This window comes from Tenebrio molitor, chromosome 3 (genome assembly GCF_963966145.1).
Source record: "Tenebrio molitor chromosome 3, icTenMoli1.1, whole genome shotgun sequence".
Lineage (NCBI taxonomy): Eukaryota > Metazoa > Arthropoda > Insecta > Coleoptera > Tenebrionidae > Tenebrio > Tenebrio molitor.
This window is the reverse complement of record NC_091048.1, coordinates 4,341,038-4,360,773: the sequence shown is the minus strand read 5'-3', so window position 1 is coordinate 4,360,773 and position 19,736 is coordinate 4,341,038. Positions and strand designations below refer to the sequence as shown.

Below are 19,736 nucleotides of genomic sequence, written 5' to 3'. Positions count from 1 at the left end.
AGCAAAGTAGAAAAATAAAAATGGAATTATCATTGCTTGATAGAAATAACCGCGATGATATATAACTCCGGCCTGGATGCCGTGCCTTCTTTTAATACAATCACCCGAACAACCACAATTTTATTATTTTACTCTTAATACATTCTTTCTTTATTTTTGTTATCTCTTGTCCTCTAGTAGAGAAACTGTTCTTGCAATAAGTAAATCACGTGCACTGCCCCAACAGACAAAAAATCTAATTTCCATTTTAAACAACTTACATTGCAAGTTGCACTCGCTTGAACCGAAACCCCGTATAATGCAACGTCAACTGCATTTTAACACAGCGTTTGCTAACTCTTGCATTTGCATTTTGTGGCTTCGTCTATTTACCGGCGCAGTGCTACAATTGGTAATGCAAAAAGTATCGTTCATTCGAATTAGCCAATTCAATCATTTTGCACGGGTGATATTTGCCCCCGCAATTTCAATCAATTGATAATCGCTAATTTCTTCATTAAATCAAATAGGTGTCTGTGATATATTTTTATTAAACATAAAATAACAAGATAAAATAACAAGACCTAATTTTTTTTATTGGATAAATTTTTCAATTTCACGAAAACTTTTTGCTTTGACAATTTTACGAGTTGAATTTGGGCATTTTTATTCTGGTTAGGCCCGAGAGCTTTAGCTCGAGGGTTTAACCTTGAATAAAAATGCCCAAATATGTTTAAGTGAAAATTGGGAAATTTATCAGATACTAAAATTTAGGTCGTGTTATTTTTATTAATTCCAGAACACAAACTTTAACGTTAGGTAATTATTTATTTATAATACAGTTATTAAAAACACAATTATTAAAAACAATTTGAGAATCTGACAAGAGTAGCATGCAATTTTAATCACTTTTGACAGATGACAGAGTAGTAGGACGTTTTTATCACGATAAACATTTTTGATAAAAGCAAGCGCTCTGATTGGCTGAACACGCACGTTTGATGTATGTGGGAATTAATCTTTCGTATTTGTCCAGATCAGAGCCGAAGCAGCTTACTTATATGACGCCGTTCATCTTTACGCCAAAGCTCTAATTCAAGTTATGGATGAAAATGGAGACCCCAGGAACGGCACAGCCATCGTTGACCACATGAAAGAAACTCATTACAAAAGTGCTATGGGGTAAGTTAGTTAGGTTTCAGCTTGCAGTAGTAATTCATTGGTTTCATTTTAACTGCACGGATATTGGAATCAGTTCGGTCGAAGGAGATTAATCCTTGGATCCTGCAGGAAACTGCACAGATTAAGACATAACTCAAATCACAGATGTCAATTTTATTTTACAATTGCTACGCTTTTATTGAGAAGTCGGGGTTTGATGTTTTGCTCATTAAATGTGTTTCGGATAATTATTTTGTTACGTGGTGATTAAAAAAAAGTAATGAAGCAAATACAGTTAACGACGTACATAATTAAGTTTCTCAATTGAGTTTGTTGAAAATGTGATTTTATTAAAGTTGATCAACAATGTAACGATTGGTAATTAGATACTTTCTGAAGCAATTTCAGATATGCTTGTACAAAGCAAAAGAAATAACTTCGACGAATTTGAGATCCAATTTCATTTCAGGAAACCATTTCATTTACGCACATTTAATTAACAGTTAATTGGGCGCTTTGTACGTCTTGACACAAAATTAATTATTTGATAAATAATGGCAAGATTTTCGGAAATAAATTACTGCTCATTTACGTTAAAACATTTTTTTAGAATTTAGAATAAATAATAGTAATAACTACTGGATTTTTCTTTTTCGATCGTCAGTTTTACGTTTGATAAAAAGATGTGGATTTGGTTTAAATGGAGCAACACAAGTTTGTTAAATTTTCTGTGTTGCGTTTTGTTTGCCCCCACAAAAGGGGATGATAGATGGGTGACAGAAAAAACATTGGCAGCTCGTTGTTATGGTAATTTCACGGGCGTGAAATGCCGATTTGATGGCAGAAAATCGCAAAACCGAAACTAAAATGGTCTTGTCACTTCATCTTTTTATATTTTCTGTCTAAAATATAAGAGGACGCCGAGTCGACGGAAAAATACCTGAGATATAAGCAGTCTCTCACAGGATGACTTGTGATGAAACAAGGGTTTCCATTGAGGTGAATAACAGTAAAAAATTGCTTTGACGATCAAATATATTTTGTGACTTATTGTTAGTTTTCATAAAATATAAATTTAAAAATATTGCTTAACAACAAGAGGTATTGAAACATAAATACAGACTGTCTATAAAAGAATGTAAGACCGCAGGAATTTGAATTTGCCACCTCGTTTAAATTCATAAGGTTTGAATGGTAGGACACGATCTAGGAGGACGCCCTGAGGCTGTCTATCCAAAAAAAAACGCGAAAATTCCAGAAGTAGTTAAAGTGAACAATTACCAAATTCATGAAATACTAATTGCAAACTCTCAAATATTCATAATCTGTCAACAAAGTCAACTTAACCTCATTTCCGCTTTCGAAGTTCTGCTTTGTTGTTTATTGCCGTCCTGGTCTGTTTATTCTTAAAAAACTTTTATGCAAAGGTAGATAATTTCCGGTGGTGTTACAAAGGTATTGTCTTTATCTGTGTTTATATTCGGCATAAATCAGCATAATTTTATAACCTCGCAAATATTTTTGAAGTAATTGCTCAAATGATCTTCACACAAAATAAGTTCATTAGGTATAATGTTTTATTGCCGCAACGGTGTTAAAAGAGACGGAGAGTGGACATAGTTGTAAATATTTTTTAAAATAAGAAAGTGAGAGTGGGAAGATGTTTAGAGCAACATTGAGGAAGGACACTTTGAGCCATTTCTTTAATTTTCATTGTTACTTTTTTAACTCAATCACTGATTGATTACCTTCTTCTTAAGTGTATAATAAATACGTAATTTGTTGAGAGTGTTCAGACCTATCAATAATGCATTTCATTATTTTTTTTATAAGCACCTATTTTGTCAAGCTATGTAATCAGTAAAATTTGTTCTGAGAGTTGCATATTGTAGATCATACTAACATACATATGTAATTCAATTTTTGGTGAAAGAGTCGGTAAACTTTCAACGCCTACTAGGATCCCCCATTCATTAATAGACACTGTATAATAAATTTGTTCAATTTATTTTCACATAAATTGTGATTAAACAGGTTCGATAATTTTAACAATTCCTAAAATTCTTGTTTCTTCGATATTTCAATTACAACAACTTACAGATGAATTTGTTATTTTATTGATCTCTATATCCGAATGAGACATCCCGGACTCCATAAAATTAATTTTCTCCTTTTCATTGAGCTACTTATCATTTAATCAAACCCACAATGCGTACATTTATTTTATCTTCTTACACAGTTTCCGTAAAATTATTCCCTAAAGCTTGATTTGTTATGTTGTAGTTGACATTTCTGACGATATTAAAGATAATTATTTTCTTTTCACAACTGCTTGTTGTGCAAGTCGCCAGAGGTATCATTTTCTTAACAATTTCATCTAATCTAATTTCCCCTTTCCATATTTGCTCCAATATCAAACACACACACACACACACACACAAATTTAAAAAGTGACCACACGTGAAACCGTCAGGAAAAATTCCATTCCAATTTCTGCTAATCGCCAATTCAATTCTCTTCGTATTTTGTACCGTAAACGCTCCAACCAGAACCGGGATAATTCCCAACAAAATTTTTACAATGCAGCGACTTCACTGCCAAGTCAATTCCGTCCACGTAACTGTTTTTAATTAAATCGGGACGCTCCGGAATTTCTTCACATTTCATTTAATCCCTCATGCATGTTAAAAGGATTGCTCGCTACTATGACAGTAACATCACAAGTGACAATCTCGACAGTAATTACTCCACTGGAATCGAACTGACTCGGATGTCGAGTAATTAACTCATAGACATAACTCCCGACTAAACACTTTTTATTCAACAGTTACATTGTTTATATGGACGAGAACGGCGATGCCGAAGGCAATTACACTTTAATAGCCCGAAAGGCCTACAATGGAGAAGAGGAATTCGGTTTGTTTCCTGTTGGGGTTTTTGCGCTGAAAAGAACCGACTCTAGGCTACCGGTAAGTAATAAATTACCACAATTATCTCATTACAGCACAGTTTTTACACGAATTAAGTGCCACGATTTTTCCCTCCTCGATGGAATTAAAATCCAGCAAAACGCCAACAATACCACAAAATGAGAACTCCTGTACAGGGTGTTTTTGAAATGCGTGCAGAAATTTTAATCACGAGCTACTGGCTTCAAAAATGACATTTATTTTTTGAGCTACAATTTTTTTAAATTGCTTTTAGTTTCTACGTTGTCCTACAACCTCGTTGGTAAAATTTCAGCACATTTTAAAAATACACCCTGTATATCAGGTTTTATAAAATGTACGCCAATGCGAAGTAACCTATAGGAAATATGCTTTAAAACAAGGAAACCGCGTTGGTGTACGTTTTATAAAATATGATATACAGGGTGTATATTTAAAATGCTCAAAAAATAAATGTCATTTTATTAGATATTTTTTCCGAGTTCTACATGAAGCCAGTAGCTCGTGGTTAAAATTTCTGCACGCATTTCAAAAACACCCTGTATATAATTTAAAAAAAATGAAAAACACTTTTCTCAAGTTATTTTATCGTTCTTAGTCGTTTAATCTCTAGGTCCAGTTCTGGAGTTAGGTACATTGCAGAGCATCTTTCAGAACTTCCGTTATCCTACTCTCGTATCTCTTCATAACTCCATCGACACAATCGTTGGCCACATTTCTTATCTCAATCGTCCTGAAATGGCCCTCCTTGTGCGCTTCGATGGCCCCTAACAGCGTCCTTTTAACCGGAGCCACGTCCTCCGCAATCACGTCCTTGTAGCAGGATATCACCTGCAAGCCAGGCCTGCGACTGCAATTATACAACGTATCCAGCAAATTTTGACCGCATTCCGTCGCAAATAATGTCGTGTTCATTAAACTGAACGAGTTTGCTGTCACTTCGGCCGAACCCTGGCTCACGCAGGCCTCCAACTCCCCCGCACCGTCTTCCACCAGTTTCTGTATAATTTGTTTGGATTCCAGCATGCACACTTGGTTGCTTCCGCAAGACATCTCTACAAGAGATCGCTTAAGCCGGGATTTGCACTCGAGCGGTACTTACTTGTCAGAGATAGTTCTTCGACCAACTCTAATTTGTCTTTGGCTCTTTCAACCGTTCTGTTTATGTCGCTCACCACAGACTCATCTGTTGAATTCGCCTCGATGTTTACCATGAGTTGGAGTTGTTCGAAAACTTCTTGAACGTTTGTTAAGAGATTCGCTTGTTCCTCTTTTGTCGGGAGCACGTTAGAGCCACCGCCGAGCATCATCTGCAATTCACAAAGTAGAAAAGTTCGATGTTTGTTCGGGTAACTCACGTCGAAGAGGCCGGTGCTTAGGAGGAAAACAGACATCGCGCAACTTTTCATCGTAGGCGAGGACCGCACTGAGACAATTTCCTCGAGGAGGTCGCTTATCAGCTTGTTTTTGTATAATTGCGAAACGCTGAGTAAGTGATGTGCTTCACGGTCACGTCAACAAAAATGTTGACGTTGTCTAACACCGGGTTTGTCCTCAGATTCTTCACATCACGGACACGATTGATTGGGTGGGGGGTCAACCCCCGATCGCCGCCCCCGCCTGCGGCTTCAGAGGGGAGAAGTGCATCAGTAAGTATAAAGTCCGAGTCTGAGTTTTCTGGCCGAGGCGCAGCCGAGGCGACACAAAACGCACTTTATAAACGTTATGTCACCCATCTTAGAGTCGATAGGGGATCGTGTTAAGTAAAATAAAATCATTTGACAAATATGTAGTTTTCTCTCATACTAGGCTAGAAAGTTATCAATACACCCTCGTATTTTGTACGTTTTTATTCCAAATAAAAGTAACTTTAATTTGCCAGATCCTAAGCAAATAATACCTTGTTGATCTATGCGTAACAATCGAGCACTGTGGCCAAGCGCCTGGCGCGCCACTTTGCATTCGGGAGGTCCTGGGTTCTAACCCCGGTACCGCCTGCCCTGGTGTGGGTTTTTTTCAAAGGTTTCCCCACACCATCACATCATGGTTTGAGCACAGGTCTCTTATCACAGATAAGGTAAATGCTGGGTCAGTATCAACCTCTCAGTACCTACCAACTTCCTTCTGCACCGTCAGTGTGGTTGAAACAGCTCTGGAAAGCCTCAGCAGCCGCCCCCCTTCGGGCAGGAATGAAATATGTATCCTTTCCTTTCCGATGCGTAAGAGAGCCCCCTTCCGACTCCTTCGAAACATTAAGTTAATCAGACTTAACGAGAGCCTCGTGCTCATTCGCCGATTGAACCAATTAGCGCCCTTTAATTGGCAATTAGCTAATTGATTTCTCCGGTAGCTCACACTATGGAGATAACGAGCGGCGTGACCGGAGGAATCGTCCTCGTCTTCCTGATAATCTCGCTGGTCTTCTACCGGAATTGGAAATACGAACAAGAATTGGATAGTTTGTTGTGGAAGGTCGACTTCAAAGACATCCAAATCAACGAAGAACCGAACGCCAACTCCCTAGGCACTAAAATAACTCGAGTCAGTTTAGATGTTGTCGCAGGTACACTTTTTCATTATTCTATTTCAGTCGATTCATCCCCTGATAAGGACGAGCCAAGTGTCTCTCAGCTCCAACCCCGACGCAGACTTCCGCTATTCAACAATTTTCACCCAGATCGGTATCTACAAGGGTCGAGTGTTCGCGATCAAGAAGGTGCACAAAAAGTCCATCGACATCACCAGGGAAATGAAGAAGGAATTAAAAATGGTTTGTCTTTATGGAAATTCGTTGCTCTCTATTAAGCACCCTCTGTGCGGACTCAAACGCCGTTTTAACTGTTGAAAAGTTTTAATTTATATTCATTAAAGTTGCAACGCGGATTTCGCCGGCGCTTTCTCTTATAATTTTCCGGATTATGATTTTATTCCGGTCCGAGTTTGGTAACAAAAAACAGATTAAGGAGGTTCGAGATTTTTGATTTACATTGTAACACAAACCTGAATGAAATGGGGTGGTTTTATTGTTGTTTTGCCGGCGTTTAGTTTATATGTTTACTACCCTCGTACTCGTATTTCATCTTGCCGTGACATCTAATATGATGAAACTATAAAAACACGACTGAAGGAATATGAGAATGAGATGTGATAGAATATGGATAAGGGGTCGGATTTCAGGTGTATTTCACTACAAAATTATTTTTAGGGACTCACTCAATATTATCTAGTTTCGAGTAAAATCGCTTGAAAGTCAAATGAAGGAAAATTTACAGCGGGGGGTGTTAAACGCGGGAAAATAAAATAAATAACCTAGAACTTTGAAATGTGAATCTAACAAGCAAAAAATATCAGATGTCCGAAAATGAGTGAAAGAAGACACTTATTTATTTTTCTCACAAGCACAACGGACACTATTTATGTTTTATCTCATGATTTGGGGCAAAAATAAAAAAAAACAACCAAAAAAAAACATTATATTTATTGATAATTGAAACAGAAATGTTATTAAATTCACAATGACACTTTAAAAAGTATAAATTATGAAAAATAGTACATTGTTCAATGAGCGTATAATGATTATTCTAGAGGATGAAAATTCCAACACGAGCCGAAGGCGAGTGGTAAATAATAGCCATTATACGCGAGTTGAAGACTATATCAAGAAAAAACAATCTTTGACAATTTAATTTAATTTGATTTTTAATATTTGACAATTAAAATTGTGCCTCGTTTCGAATGAAAATACGAGGGATGTGATTGGCCGACAGCCGTGGATTTCAGTATATTCTAACACGGGGCGTGGAATGGATATCATTCTTTCATTGAATATCCAACAAGAATGCATTCATTCTTTAACAGTCGTGGAGAAAGATCATTTTCTTTTTTTGCCATGTTTTTTATAAATCTTTTGAATTGAAGCTCTGTACTTGAATATTTTCTACAAATTTGAATAAAATGATTTCAGCACGAAGGTCCACACCAGAAGGAGCTTTTTTCTTTTATTGAATATGGTTCGCAATTTAATGATAAATTCTAAATCAACGAAGCTGTTTCGTCTCACTGTCCCTGATAATTAACTTTATGAATTGTTTCTTTGTTGCCAATTTAATATCGACTGTGGAGCAATAGATTTGATGCTCAAAAGATAACTTTCAGAAGCTTTTATTGTCCCATACCCGTAAAGTTCTTTGGAAGATGATTCAATCCTCTTAGACCATTTCTTCAAAAGTAATTTTAATGGTCCGACTAATCTTCCTTTTAACCTCGAGTCAATGTGGAACCACTGGTTTGTCTCTTCCCATATCTTCCAGGTACTGAACCGTAGAGTACTATATCGAAGTCTCTTGAAAAAGAGTCTATCTTTTCTGTACTTGATGTTCTTTTGTTCGCATATCATAAGCTTTATGAAACTATTTTTCTTCTTTTTGGATTTTTTCCAAGAACTTTGAGAAGGACTAACAAAAGGTTCTTTTGACTAGGTCAGGTCTTCTACTCTATCCCTGACCTGACCTGACCTGACCTGACCTAACTGGATTGTTTTCGATCAACTCCTAACATTATTCCAAAGTTAGGATTGTTTCTATTTCTTCTTCTTTTCTTCTTCTTCTTCTTCTTTGGGCCCTTCATTGTTCAGATTCTTTTGATAAATTGGTTTTGTCTAATAGAAATTCTCATAAAAAGGAAGTAGTGCTCTTTGTGCTGTTACTTAAACACAGTTCACATTATTTTGACATAGTGAGAGGCCACGATTTATTTTTTTAACGTTGGACACACTGATTTCCGTCACTAAAATGCCTGATATGCGGACCTATCAAAATGAACATAACATGTTGCTGAATTTCCCGCGATATCTGAGTATTCTTCTACTGCAAACTAGTAAAACTGACAACAATGCACCAGCATTGACGCTATTTATAACCTCAAATTTAGAAAAACATAACCTAATTCAACAGACACTTTACTACCAAATTAAATGCATTATGCCAAAACAACGTGAATGCATTTACTTTCATAGATTTTGGTCAAAAATTATTTCTCTACGTACAGTCTCCGCAAAAACAGTAAATATTTTTTTACATTTTTTAGCGGTACAGTCACTGAATTTTTAAAAACTTTGACACTGACAATAAACATCTATAACAATTTTACTTTACGTATCACTTTCATATATTTTTTTAATGTCAAATTTGACATATACCGAAAATCGTTTTGTTTTGTAAAATTTTTGCTGAAGCAATCAATTGCATACTTCTTGGTAAGCACTGTATCTGGTTTAATGGACCCCTTTAAGTCCCCAAACTTACAAGAAAGAGAAGTTGTTTATCCTGCTAGATGATGCAAGGGTTCTTCATTATTCAAATTTTAAATCAGCAATATTTCTTAATAATTACCTCGAATTTGTACGAACCAGAGTCTCAAACCTCTCACAATCAATTTTAAAGAGGGAAGCAACAGGTGTTACAATTATAAACACAAACGACTGATAATAAATTTTCACGAGACACGTTTTCCCCATTTTGAAACCTAAAAAAAAATACTAACTGACTAAATGGTGAAACAAGAGAAGTAGATATAATAATTTTTAAGACCTTTCAAAATGTCGTTATATAAATATGAAATGTATTCGCTTACGCTCGCGTTGTTGTCATTTTGAATTTTGCACCTCGTTTATTCCGCCACCCCTAATGCTCCTCAATTTTTTTACCCCCAAATTTGATTTAGCGTTGCTGTTACTTGCAGATGCGCGACCTTCGTCACGACAATCTCAACGCTTTTATCGGCGCCTGCACCGACCCTCCAAATATTTGCATAGTCACCGAATACTGCACGAGGGGAAGCCTGAAGGTAAGTCGCCCCTTGCAACAAACCGCTTTACCAAACACCAACAATCCGCAGGACATTCTCGAAAACGAGGACGTAAAACTGGACAACATGTTCATCGCCTCCCTCGTGGGCGACATCCTCAGGGTAAGTCCGTTCATTACGTTCGATCCCTTTCCGATTGGTCCCATAAAATTATATGAACACCCCACGGCCACATACGGGGTCGGCAAGTCCATTTCTTATTCCATGCATTAAATAAGCAAAGTGTGACCAACTTTGAGTTGGAAATAATACAGTTGTAAATGATGAGGTGGTTGTTTGTGCTCTGCGTCAATTAATTCGAAGTTGAAACAATTTTCGCCGCATCTATTTCTTCTTTCAGAATAGATTTTCTGGTGTGGTTTCTAAATGTCAATTAATAAATCAAATAAAAAAGACCCTAATTGAGTCATTTTTTTAGTTTAGATTAGCTTTTCTCTTTGAATTCGGGACAAATTAAAAGTGTTGGTTTGTATTTAGGGGATGATTTACCTCCACGATTCTCCCGTCCGATTTCACGGTGCCTTGCATTCGGCCAACTGTCTGGTGGACTCGCGCTGGGTGGTCAAGCTGGCAGATTTCGGGTTGAGGGAGTTCAAGCGGGGTGCGGAACAGCCCGGGATCAAGGACCCCGCCAAAGTCCGGGAGAAATGCTACAGTGAGTTTACACACAAAGGAAACACCTCTCCGGGAAACCAACGAATTCCGATCGGACCATCCGGAAATTTAAAATTTAAATGCCCACACTTCCGAACCAATATATTTGCGGCGTCTTTCTGCCAAAATTTACATCGAGCTGGAAGTGAAGTTTACTCGATTTTTGCAAAGCTAATTTCGAACGTAATTTCAATAATTATTTTCCACCGTCTAAAGCACATTTTTGGTTGAACAGATTTGTTGTACAAAGCTCCGGAACTGCTCCGCTTGCAAGATTCCTTCATCTCGAACAACCAACCGAGCGGTACACAAAAAGGCGACGTTTATTCCTTCGGAATCATCCTTTACGAACTGCACAGCCGGCACGGTCCTTTCGGTACGACCGAATTGTCGTACACAGAAATCCTGACCAAAATCATTCACAACACCGGACTCCAACCCTTCAGGTATTCCGTTTCCGGGTAAAGCTCCTCGATTCAAGATGATATTTTTAGACCGGCACTCGAAGCTTTAGAAAACAGTTTCGATTTCGTCAGGGACTGTCTCAAGGAATGCTGGGCAGAGAATCCCGACGACCGCCCCGATTTCAAAAGTATCCGAGCTAAGCTGAGACCCCTCCGGAAAGGAATGTTAGTACAGTATCACTCTCCCCCGCAACTACTTTTCTTTGCATTATTATACTCATGAGTAAAAATTAAAATACTTCTAAAGCTAGCATTCGCATCCTACAAATAATCAACAATTATCAATTTCGATACATTTTTACGATCACATTCTTTGAAAATAATGTACATAGTGGGTTGCCACTTTCGATTCGTGAAAAAAACTGCTTTACGTACTCGTTGCATAATAGTATATTACATTTCTAGGTCGGTAAGTGCCTTATAACAGATCTAGAAGAGGTTTTTCCTATTTTAGAGATTTATTACAAGCTCTCAAGGAGCGAGTACCGTATAATTTTTTTCCACTAAACAAAAAATACTGTTGGTAGAATTTTAAATCTATTCTCTGTTCATAAAAGCACCTTATATCGCGCGTTGAGTAGGCGTTGCAAAAATTAAACCGTTTAGAACAGTGTAAAGTTTGAATTTGCCGCCGTTTGACAGGAATGACATTTGTTTATGTTCAATCGGGACATAATTGAACATATTTGTTTTCAGCAAAGGGTGCCCTTAGATATTTGCTTCTAGAATAGGAATCGTTAAGTCATTCTATTTTTAATGTAAAACATTGCAAAGAAAGAAAAAAAGGAAAAATTTGTTTGGCTCTAAATTTTAGGTTAGTTGTCAACATGCTCCAATTAATCTACGCTTTAAAAAAGCACAATAATTGACGGTTTCTTTAGCAGTTATTGTTGTTATTATTTTGTTATTTCCATAATAACCCACGTAGATTTAGATTTAGAAATGGGTCGATAGCATAAAAATAGCTATTACTTTCCTTGTTTGTTAAGCTGAAAAAATAAAAATTAATAGAGAAAAATCAGCTATCAATAGAGTCAGACATGTTCTTGGCCGCAGTGATCTTAATCGCAACAAACAATGCAAACCACCCATTCGAAAAACTTTCTTGGGGTGAATGCTAGCTTTAACCCCCTTTTTCTCTCGATGGTGAGATTTCAGTTTGCTTTTGTTGTCGACGTCAAGCTCCAGCTTGTAGCCAATCAATCACCAGCTTCTTCCATTAATTACAATTTCCCGCCACAGGAGGCCAAACATATTCGACAACATGATGGCCATGATGGAGAAGTACGCCAACAACTTGGAGGTGTTGGTGGACGAGCGCACCGATCAGCTGCAGGAAGAGAAGAAGAAAACAGGTAAAACATCTGGGCAAAGTTTTCTCACAACAATCAATAACCAACAAAACGACTTTGTGACAACTTTCAGAGGCGCTCCTGTACGAGATGCTGCCCAGGCCAGTTGCCGAACAACTCAAGAGAGGAAACAAGGTTGAAGCTGAAAGTTTTGATTGCGTCACCATATATTTCAGCGATATTGTGGGCTTCACGTCCATGTCGGCGGAGAGCACGCCCTTACAGGTGGGTGCGGGGGATAATAATATTGGACGACAGTTTCCAAACAATAACACGCCGGAACTTTCGCTTTTCACCCCTTCGCCGTCAAAGCGAAACGCTCAACAACTTCGAGCGGTAAAAGATACGAGGAGGATAGATTTTCAGACGCGCAAATTGCATTTTCGTCGAAAATATTTCAGCGGTCTTGCTGGGCTCGGATCAAATAAAGAATCGTGTTTGCGAAATTTAATAAAAACGTCCTGAATCGTTTTCTCAACTACCTAGTGATTCAAGAAAAGTATTGGGTAGCATAAATACAGGGTACCTCTCATGACTGATAATGAGGCTGGTGAATTAAAAATGCAACCCACAATACATCAGGAGAAACAGCCGAATATTTGTCCAGGTTTACGTTCCAATGTATTGTGGGTTGCATTTTCAATTCCGCCGAACTCATTATCACACGTGAAATACCCTGTGTAGCGGAATGTGTCTTTCAAATTTAAAAGACCAAAAACAAGCAAACGTGTTGACCAGTCAGGACGCGATAAAAACTGTGATAATCTAATAAAATGCTGCTCATAGTTATTTGTATATCAAGGCCGCGAAATCATTCTTTAACGTACCGAGAGAAAAATTGTCGCTGTGTACACAACATTTTTACAAATAAAAAAGAGTGTGTGCTTAAGACCGCACGACAGAATTGAAAACTTCTATGATGCTCGTTTCTGATTTTAAGTAATATGTAGGTACTATCGCGGTCAAAATACTTTGGTCGTCACTTTTTGACACTTCAAATGTAAATCAAGTATTAATGTCAATATACATGACAATTTCAAATTATTCTTGTCAAAAATATGGCACCTTCAGTTTTTGATAAATATAGAATCCTCTTACTTGCTTCTGAACGTTGTCTAAACGGCGACCACGTTGATCTTTTGCTTTTGAACCCTGCCTCCGCAGCTGGGATTTACCCCATCCGTATGACACTGATAGATTAAAATAATTTTGACAGTAGTAAAAAAATAAGGTTAAACATCCTAAAGTTTGCTTTACAATTGAATGTCATTTATAGTTGATTTCATATAAATGTTCATCAAGTGAGCTGTGCATGTGTAAAAGCACCTTTAATTTAGTTACATTGAAAAAGACACATTTATGAAGGTCATGTCCAATAAATCTTTACTTGGTAAAAATACAAAGACAGAAACAAATAAGAATTACTTTAATTTAATCAGTAAAAAGACGTAACATTGCTTTTGAAATCAGCAATGTTAAAACGGACAAAACTGAAAAATTAGTCAAATCGGGTTCGCGCGTGGCAAGCAACTTTGAAAGTCAAAGTCACTAGCTTTGGCTTTAATACCAACAGAAAATCAGATTTTCATGGCTTGCTTAGATGCACATTTATATGAAATTGAGTATATGTCACATTGACGACCAAAGTATTTTGGCCGCGATAGTACCTATTCTATAAAAATAGGTATAGTCTATTTTTTAATCAAAGAACCACAACACCGCAATTTACACCCAAAATAGAGCTGACAACACTTTTGAGCTAGGGTGAAAAATCTCATCATATAAAAATTGAGGTTATTAGAGATATTAGTAGCGCAGCAATGTAATAAAGTTAATAACAACTAACAACAACTAATTTGAGAATTTTATAAATGTCTTACTTTGCGAGACATTTTTAATAACACGTTCAAATTTTAGCTGCGAGTTTGCGTACTTTTAAGGACATTAAAAATGACAGACGTTGGCAGAAATAGCCAATAGATATCATTAAATTCCCTAAATTTAGTAAAATTTTATGTATTTGCAAACCTAAATCAACAGGTCGTGGTTCTTTGATTAAAAAACAGACTTTATATCATTATGAATGACTTGGAGGAATAAGGAGCAAGGCATAAATAATTAATATTATTTAAATCCAATGCTGTTTTTAAATAAACATCAAAAATCTGTATGTTTCAATAGAAACTGTAAATACGTCCGCTTTTAGAGGTACACTCTGGCAAAATTTGTGAGGTTAGGTTTGGATGTTTAAGTTTTATTTTCTTGACGATGATATTGAACACAACACAAGTTTTCATAGCAATACCAGTACCCTGCATTATGACAGTTTGTCCATTTTCCTCTTCACATTTTGCTACACAAATTTTTCCAATAGATGAATTGTTGAAGCCATATAATTGAGAATTACGTATTCAATCCTACATTCATCTGTAAACTTACAATATTTGTCGTGTCTTTATCATTTATATTATATAAAACTATACAGGATATTTCACGAGTGATGATGAGCCTGATGGAATAATAAATTCAACCCACAATACATTTTCAAAAAAAACCGGACATTTTAATGCCAGTAGCCAGCTTTTTTCGGAAATGTAATGTGGGTTGCATTTTAAATTACGTCAGGCTCATTATCACTCGTGAAATATCCTGTAAATATATACAGTTGCTCCTGCAGCTCTGCACTGAGATCAGTCCAACAACACAACGTACAATGAAAATTTAAAATTGACAAGTGACGCACAGTTGATTGTTTTTCGCTCGCTCCGCTAAAAAAAACTCGACTCCCTTGATTTTAGCATGCCGTATCGTGCTGCGAACGATTTTCGCTGATCTGCGAACGATTTTACCGTGTCGCATGAAACTAATTCACTGCCCGGGAATAAAATGTATGTGGCGCGCCTAAAGAAGTTTTCACTTCAAAAATTTCTCTTGGGAAGCTTGGAAAGTCATTATTAAATAAGAAATGAATAAGCAACTTCCTATTTATTTATTACACAGGTTGTCGATTTCCTCAACGACCTCTACACCTGCTTCGACTCCATCATCGAGCACTACGACGTCTACAAAGTGGAAACAATCGGCGACGCGTACATGGTGGTAAGTATTCCGGGATCCCCACAACTTCTTTGATATCAGATTTTACGGCGCGCCGCTATTGCCTTCGGTGCTGGTGTTATAAAAATGGATTGGTGGTAATAGTTTTGTTACAGCGGCGAACAGTTTTTCAATTAAGCTGTTGCCGGGAAAATTGTGGATTGATTTATGTTGGGTGCCATGTGCAGCAGCAATTCGTGCCGTTTTCATGCTTTGCAGGTCAGCGGTCTTCCAATTCGCAACGACAATCAACACGCAGCTGAGATTGCCTCCATGTCTCTCCATCTCCTCGCAGAGGTGAAGCAGTTCACCATCAGGCATAGGCCCAAGGAGAAGCTGATGCTCAGGATTGGGATACACTCCGGTAAATATTTACAAAATAAAAGTAAACAGCTCCAACATGTGTAGGTGAATGATAAAAAAAAAAGTATCGAAACAAGCGAAAAAAATTGTGTCAGTACATAATTACATTTTTTTCCTTTAGACTTGAATGTAGCAGCACCAGTAATGACCCACTTTTCCCACAAGAACTTTTCAATTATATTTTTTGTCAAAGGAAACCGTGGTAACACTCAGAAGCGAATCAATATTCATATTCGAAAAACCCACCAAACAACCTAATCCGGCCACTTTGTGCTTTCTCAGTTTCTCATTTTACGTAAAATCCTGAAACATGAAATACAAAATGAAATATATTTTTTCAGGACCTGTCTGTGCCGGAGTCGTGGGTCTGAAAATGCCTCGATATTGTTTGTTCGGCGACACTGTCAACACCGCAAGTAGAATGGAATCCACGGGAACTCGTAAGTTTTGGTCCTTCCTCCGATATTGCATTCTACCTCTCTTTGATTATCCTTCAAGCGTTAAAAATCCACTGCAGCCGGGAATGTAAGGATCTGCTGAACAAACTAGGCGGCTACAACATGATGGAGCGAGGAATAGTGTCGATGAAAGGAAAGGGAGAACAGCAGACCTACTGGCTGTTGGGAGAAGACCCCTACTTCCGAGCCCTCCGCAAAGAAGAACGAGAAAAGCGCAGATTGAAAATGGAAGGCAAGCCGTACAAGAACGGCCAACTGGACAGCAACGGCCACTTGATAATCACTCGAAGCTCGCTGAAGAACAAGAACAGCATAGTGAGAAGTCCCATTCCGCGGTGTTCTTCGTTCGAGAGCCCCAAGAAGTTGCGTTTTGCTAGTGGAGACAATCTCGAGAAGAAGAACGACTCGAATTTCCTCGAAGTCATCAGCGACAACAGTCCTTGCAAGAAGTCTGCGAATTCCTTGATCGGCAACTCGCTGGATTGTTGCAGCGAGGCCTGGAAAACGTCGAGCACGTCGTGTCCTTGCATCGAAAATCTGGCCAATTCCGCGGCGACTTTGGCACAGTCGCAGCTGTCGATGCTGTACAAAGAGGAAAAGATCGTGAAACTAACCAGACCCACTTGTTACAGCGTCCCCATGTTGTGTTCGCAACAGTTGTCCGTTCCTCACTGTCCTGTTATTCACACGATTTCGGCGCCGACCAGTCCCAGGAAGCAGGACATGGTTGATCTGAGTAAGTTTCCCGAATGCGAAGAGGTAATCCCTTGGGCTGACTCGACTCCTTTGCTCAAGATTACGAAACCGCAGGATTCCGAAACTTGTGTTTAATGTAATCTTCGTGATCGTTATTTGTTAACGTTTACGCACCTGTCTAGTCAAGGATAATGTTTTATGTATAATTTAAGTACACGTGGAAATGGTTTTTCTTTCAGTTTTGACGACCATATTGTGACAATATTTCTGTTTTTGTTGATAACGAGTCCGGTGAGAAGAGATTCAAAAAGTATTGGTTCTTCCATATTGTGAGATGATGAAGATTTAAGACTGTTTAGAGGTTTTAAATGTAACCGAACGGGAACAAAAATATACATTTGTCTCCCTTTTGCTGCTTCCACGTGATATTTAAATTTTGTATTTTGAAATAAGGCTCGTGTATTTGAAATTATTTTTATTGCTATTTATTGATGTTTATTGTATTTAAATGGTTTTAATATACATACTGTCGTAAATACATTTATTTATAAATAATCTCCCAATTCCCGTTCAGCACGCAAAAACGGCAACTTATTTTCCATTGGGATTTTAAAGTAGTGATGTAATTACCTCAGTCGACATTCCAACCACATCCGAGCTTTCTTGACAGCAAATTGACAACTTAGGTTAGAAAAGTGATGCAAAAAGTGACAGCAATTGTCAGAAGTTTTTAAATAAAAGTTTTTTTAAGGTATTTTACGCATTGCAAGTAATATCTGTCTGGTTTTATTTCTTTTATATTTATCTCTATACAATTTTACCGACGTAAAAACAATTTTTTAAATTTGCAGAACATAACCTCAACATTATCGTTACAAACCATTCCAAAGATAAAATCTGTACAGTACGTCTGTACTCAAAGATTCATCTAATTTTGGATAATGAAGATGGAGCTTGTGCCCTGCAACAATGAGAACTTGCTTGCAAATTTTCCTCCCATCTTGCGGAAAAATTTCAGTGAACTGTTTTGTCGTGGAAAAATTGGTGAGTCAGGTTTCCACCAATGCTTTATTATTTATTATGGACAACAATTTTATAGGATTGTCAGCGTTGACATTAAATGATATATCACCTACGAAACAATATACTGAGAATGACTCGACATACAGCTACTATTACACTTTAAAAATTCCATATGCTGGGAAGCGCCTCTCGTGGGAACTTATTTTTGATCCAGAAGATATGACTTTTGCCCCTGATTTCAATTTCAATGATGATAGTTTTTATATGAGCAACGATTTGGAATTGGTCAGTGAAAATTTGCCAAGTTTGGCCAATTGGAATGTGAATGATCCAAATGCACTGACAACAGTTTTAAAAGAACTGCTCTGTTTATTCAAGAAACAACAACTAGTAAAGTTACAGCAAGATAATATTTATGCACAGCTGTATTCAGAGTATCAAGTCTTAACAATACAAATATCTCCAAGTGATGTAGAAATATTTTTAGAAAGTGGAGCTGCACACTTTTTGATAAACATTAAAGTAGATATTTCATCTTTGCCTGAATATTTACAACCAATGTAAGTTGATGAAACAATTTTTACCATTTATGAAAATCTGTCTTTTAGGAAAGACAATCAAAATGATGATTTACTCAATCCAGGTGATGACACTTGTATTTTGAAAGTGTCTTATGTGAAGCTGGATGGTTCAAAAGTTAATACTTCTCTTCAGTTGTCGCCACGTCTAGACCAAGTCTTGGGCAACATGAAAACCCTCCACATACCAAGTTATTCAAAAACAACATCACTAGCAGATTATGTGAATTTAGTTAATAAATTACTACAAGACCTAGTTGTGAGAGTGGAACAGCACCACAAGCTTAAAAAAGAATACATCATGACCTTAGCTGTTATGTACAGTAAAAATTTAATTGAGTTTGATTCAGAAACGTTCAACAGAGGAGAATTTCTGTGTGAAATTGATGGATATCACTGCCTTGTACACATTGAGATAGGTAAGAATTAAAATATCAATGACAATTTGAAAATTTACAACTTCTATGCAGGAGAGTTATTCCCAGAAGAGAAACCGATAGTGACGCTTCAGTCCCTTTATTGCATAGCGTCAAAGAAAATATGTACAGAAAGAATTAACGATTATTCATATAGTCCAAGATGGTCGCCGGAATTGATGTTACGTAAATTGAGAACGTGTCTAGCTGAGATAATACCAAAATTTAAAATGCACAAACACTAACACTTGTGTGCTAGGATGTGTTTATTAATGTTTATAGATATTTATTGAATTTAAAGCATTTTTTTTATTTACGATTATAGTTGTAACTGTAACAATAAAGGCGATTTTGCATTATTATTGTATATATTCTGTATGTTGCCTTGGTTGGTAATTAGTTTGCCAACTTAACTTTCACTCCTTAACTCTCCTATTTTTACTCACTGATGGGCCTGTTCAAAAGTTTAGTTTGAGTGATCCCCGCGGAGCGCTAGTGTAGGAGCGCTTTTTGGGGATATTATTTATCTTAAGTTTTTGTCACCGAGTATTTTTCTTGTTCAAATCACATTTTGAATATGAAGTCAAAAAGACTTCCTGTTTTTTGCTGCTTTGAAATTAAATTCGTATTGTTCGTTGTTTTTGTGTTTAGTGTTGTTATTGTTCTTTGTTATATTGCGTAGG

The 19,736-nt window shown here is 37.1% G+C and overlaps 3 protein-coding genes across 4 annotated transcripts in view; 2 read left to right on the top strand and 1 right to left on the bottom strand.

Annotated features, from left to right (window-relative positions):
* LOC138127358 (guanylate cyclase 32E) overlaps positions 1-17,572 on the top strand; it is a 74,115-nt gene extending 56,543 nt beyond the window's left edge. The window contains exons 7-22 of the mRNA XM_069043402.1: positions 1,016-1,161; positions 3,968-4,109; positions 5,647-5,737; positions 6,439-6,629; positions 6,679-6,858; positions 9,828-9,932; positions 9,984-10,055; positions 10,431-10,608; positions 10,843-11,053; positions 11,102-11,236; positions 12,314-12,426; positions 12,497-12,648; positions 15,424-15,522; positions 15,739-15,883; positions 16,224-16,322; positions 16,381-17,572. Of these exons, the coding sequence (XP_068899503.1) occupies positions 1,016-1,161; positions 3,968-4,109; positions 5,647-5,737; positions 6,439-6,629; positions 6,679-6,858; positions 9,828-9,932; positions 9,984-10,055; positions 10,431-10,608; positions 10,843-11,053; positions 11,102-11,236; positions 12,314-12,426; positions 12,497-12,648; positions 15,424-15,522; positions 15,739-15,883; positions 16,224-16,322; positions 16,381-17,171 (2,850 nt within the window). The 3' untranslated portion in view covers positions 17,172-17,572. The remainder of the gene's footprint in view (positions 1-1,015; positions 1,162-3,967; positions 4,110-5,646; positions 5,738-6,438; positions 6,630-6,678; positions 6,859-9,827; positions 9,933-9,983; positions 10,056-10,430; positions 10,609-10,842; positions 11,054-11,101; positions 11,237-12,313; positions 12,427-12,496; positions 12,649-15,423; positions 15,523-15,738; positions 15,884-16,223; positions 16,323-16,380) is intronic.
* Positions 4,108-5,570, bottom strand: LOC138127362 (uncharacterized). Its single transcript, XM_069043410.1, has 3 exons — positions 5,447-5,570; positions 5,191-5,398; positions 4,108-5,143 (listed from the first exon to the last, which is right to left on the bottom strand). The coding sequence occupies exons 1-3, from the start codon at positions 5,495-5,497 to the stop codon at positions 4,716-4,718; spliced, it is 687 nt and encodes a 228-aa protein (XP_068899511.1). The 5' UTR covers positions 5,498-5,570; the 3' UTR covers positions 4,108-4,715.
* A 129-nt stretch (positions 17,573-17,701) lies between the features above and the next one.
* Positions 17,702-19,412, top strand: LOC138127361 (BRISC and BRCA1-A complex member 2-like). Of its 2 annotated transcripts, none has more exons than XM_069043408.1 (5): positions 17,702-17,787; positions 17,888-18,080; positions 18,136-18,619; positions 18,668-19,056; positions 19,108-19,412. In XM_069043408.1, the coding sequence occupies exons 2-5, from the start codon at positions 17,978-17,980 to the stop codon at positions 19,296-19,298; spliced, it is 1,167 nt and encodes a 388-aa protein (XP_068899509.1). In that variant the 5' UTR covers positions 17,702-17,787; positions 17,888-17,977; the 3' UTR covers positions 19,299-19,412. The 2 variants fall into 2 exon arrangements, with proteins under 2 accessions (XP_068899509.1, XP_068899510.1); XM_069043409.1 differs by having other exon boundaries at positions 17,717-17,805.
* The last annotated feature ends 324 nt before the right edge of the window (positions 19,413-19,736 follow it).

What these genes read in the sequence shown, in the direction of transcription:
- LOC138127361 (XM_069043408.1), top strand. Translation starts at nt 17,978, where the DNA reads ATGAAGATGGAGCTTGTGCCCTGCAACAATGAGAACTTGCTTGCAAAT. An exon ending in CCTGAATATTTACAACCAAT is followed by an intron (nt 18,620 to 18,667) that starts GTAAGTTGATGA and finishes TCTGTCTTTTAG; the next exon opens with GAAAGACAATCAAAATGATG. An exon ending in CCTTGTACACATTGAGATAG is followed by an intron (nt 19,057 to 19,107) that starts GTAAGAATTAAA and finishes ACTTCTATGCAG; the next exon opens with GAGAGTTATTCCCAGAAGAG.
- LOC138127362 (XM_069043410.1), bottom strand. Translation starts at nt 5,497, where the DNA reads ATGAAAAGTTGCGCGATGTCTGTTTTCCTCCTAAGCACCGGCCTCTTC. An exon ending in TAAGCACCGGCCTCTTCGAC is followed by an intron (nt 5,399 to 5,446) that starts GTGAGTTACCCG and finishes TGTGAATTGCAG; the next exon opens with ATGATGCTCGGCGGTGGCTC. An exon ending in CGAAGAACTATCTCTGACAA is followed by an intron (nt 5,144 to 5,190) that starts GTAAGTACCGCT and finishes GATCTCTTGTAG; the next exon opens with AGATGTCTTGCGGAAGCAAC.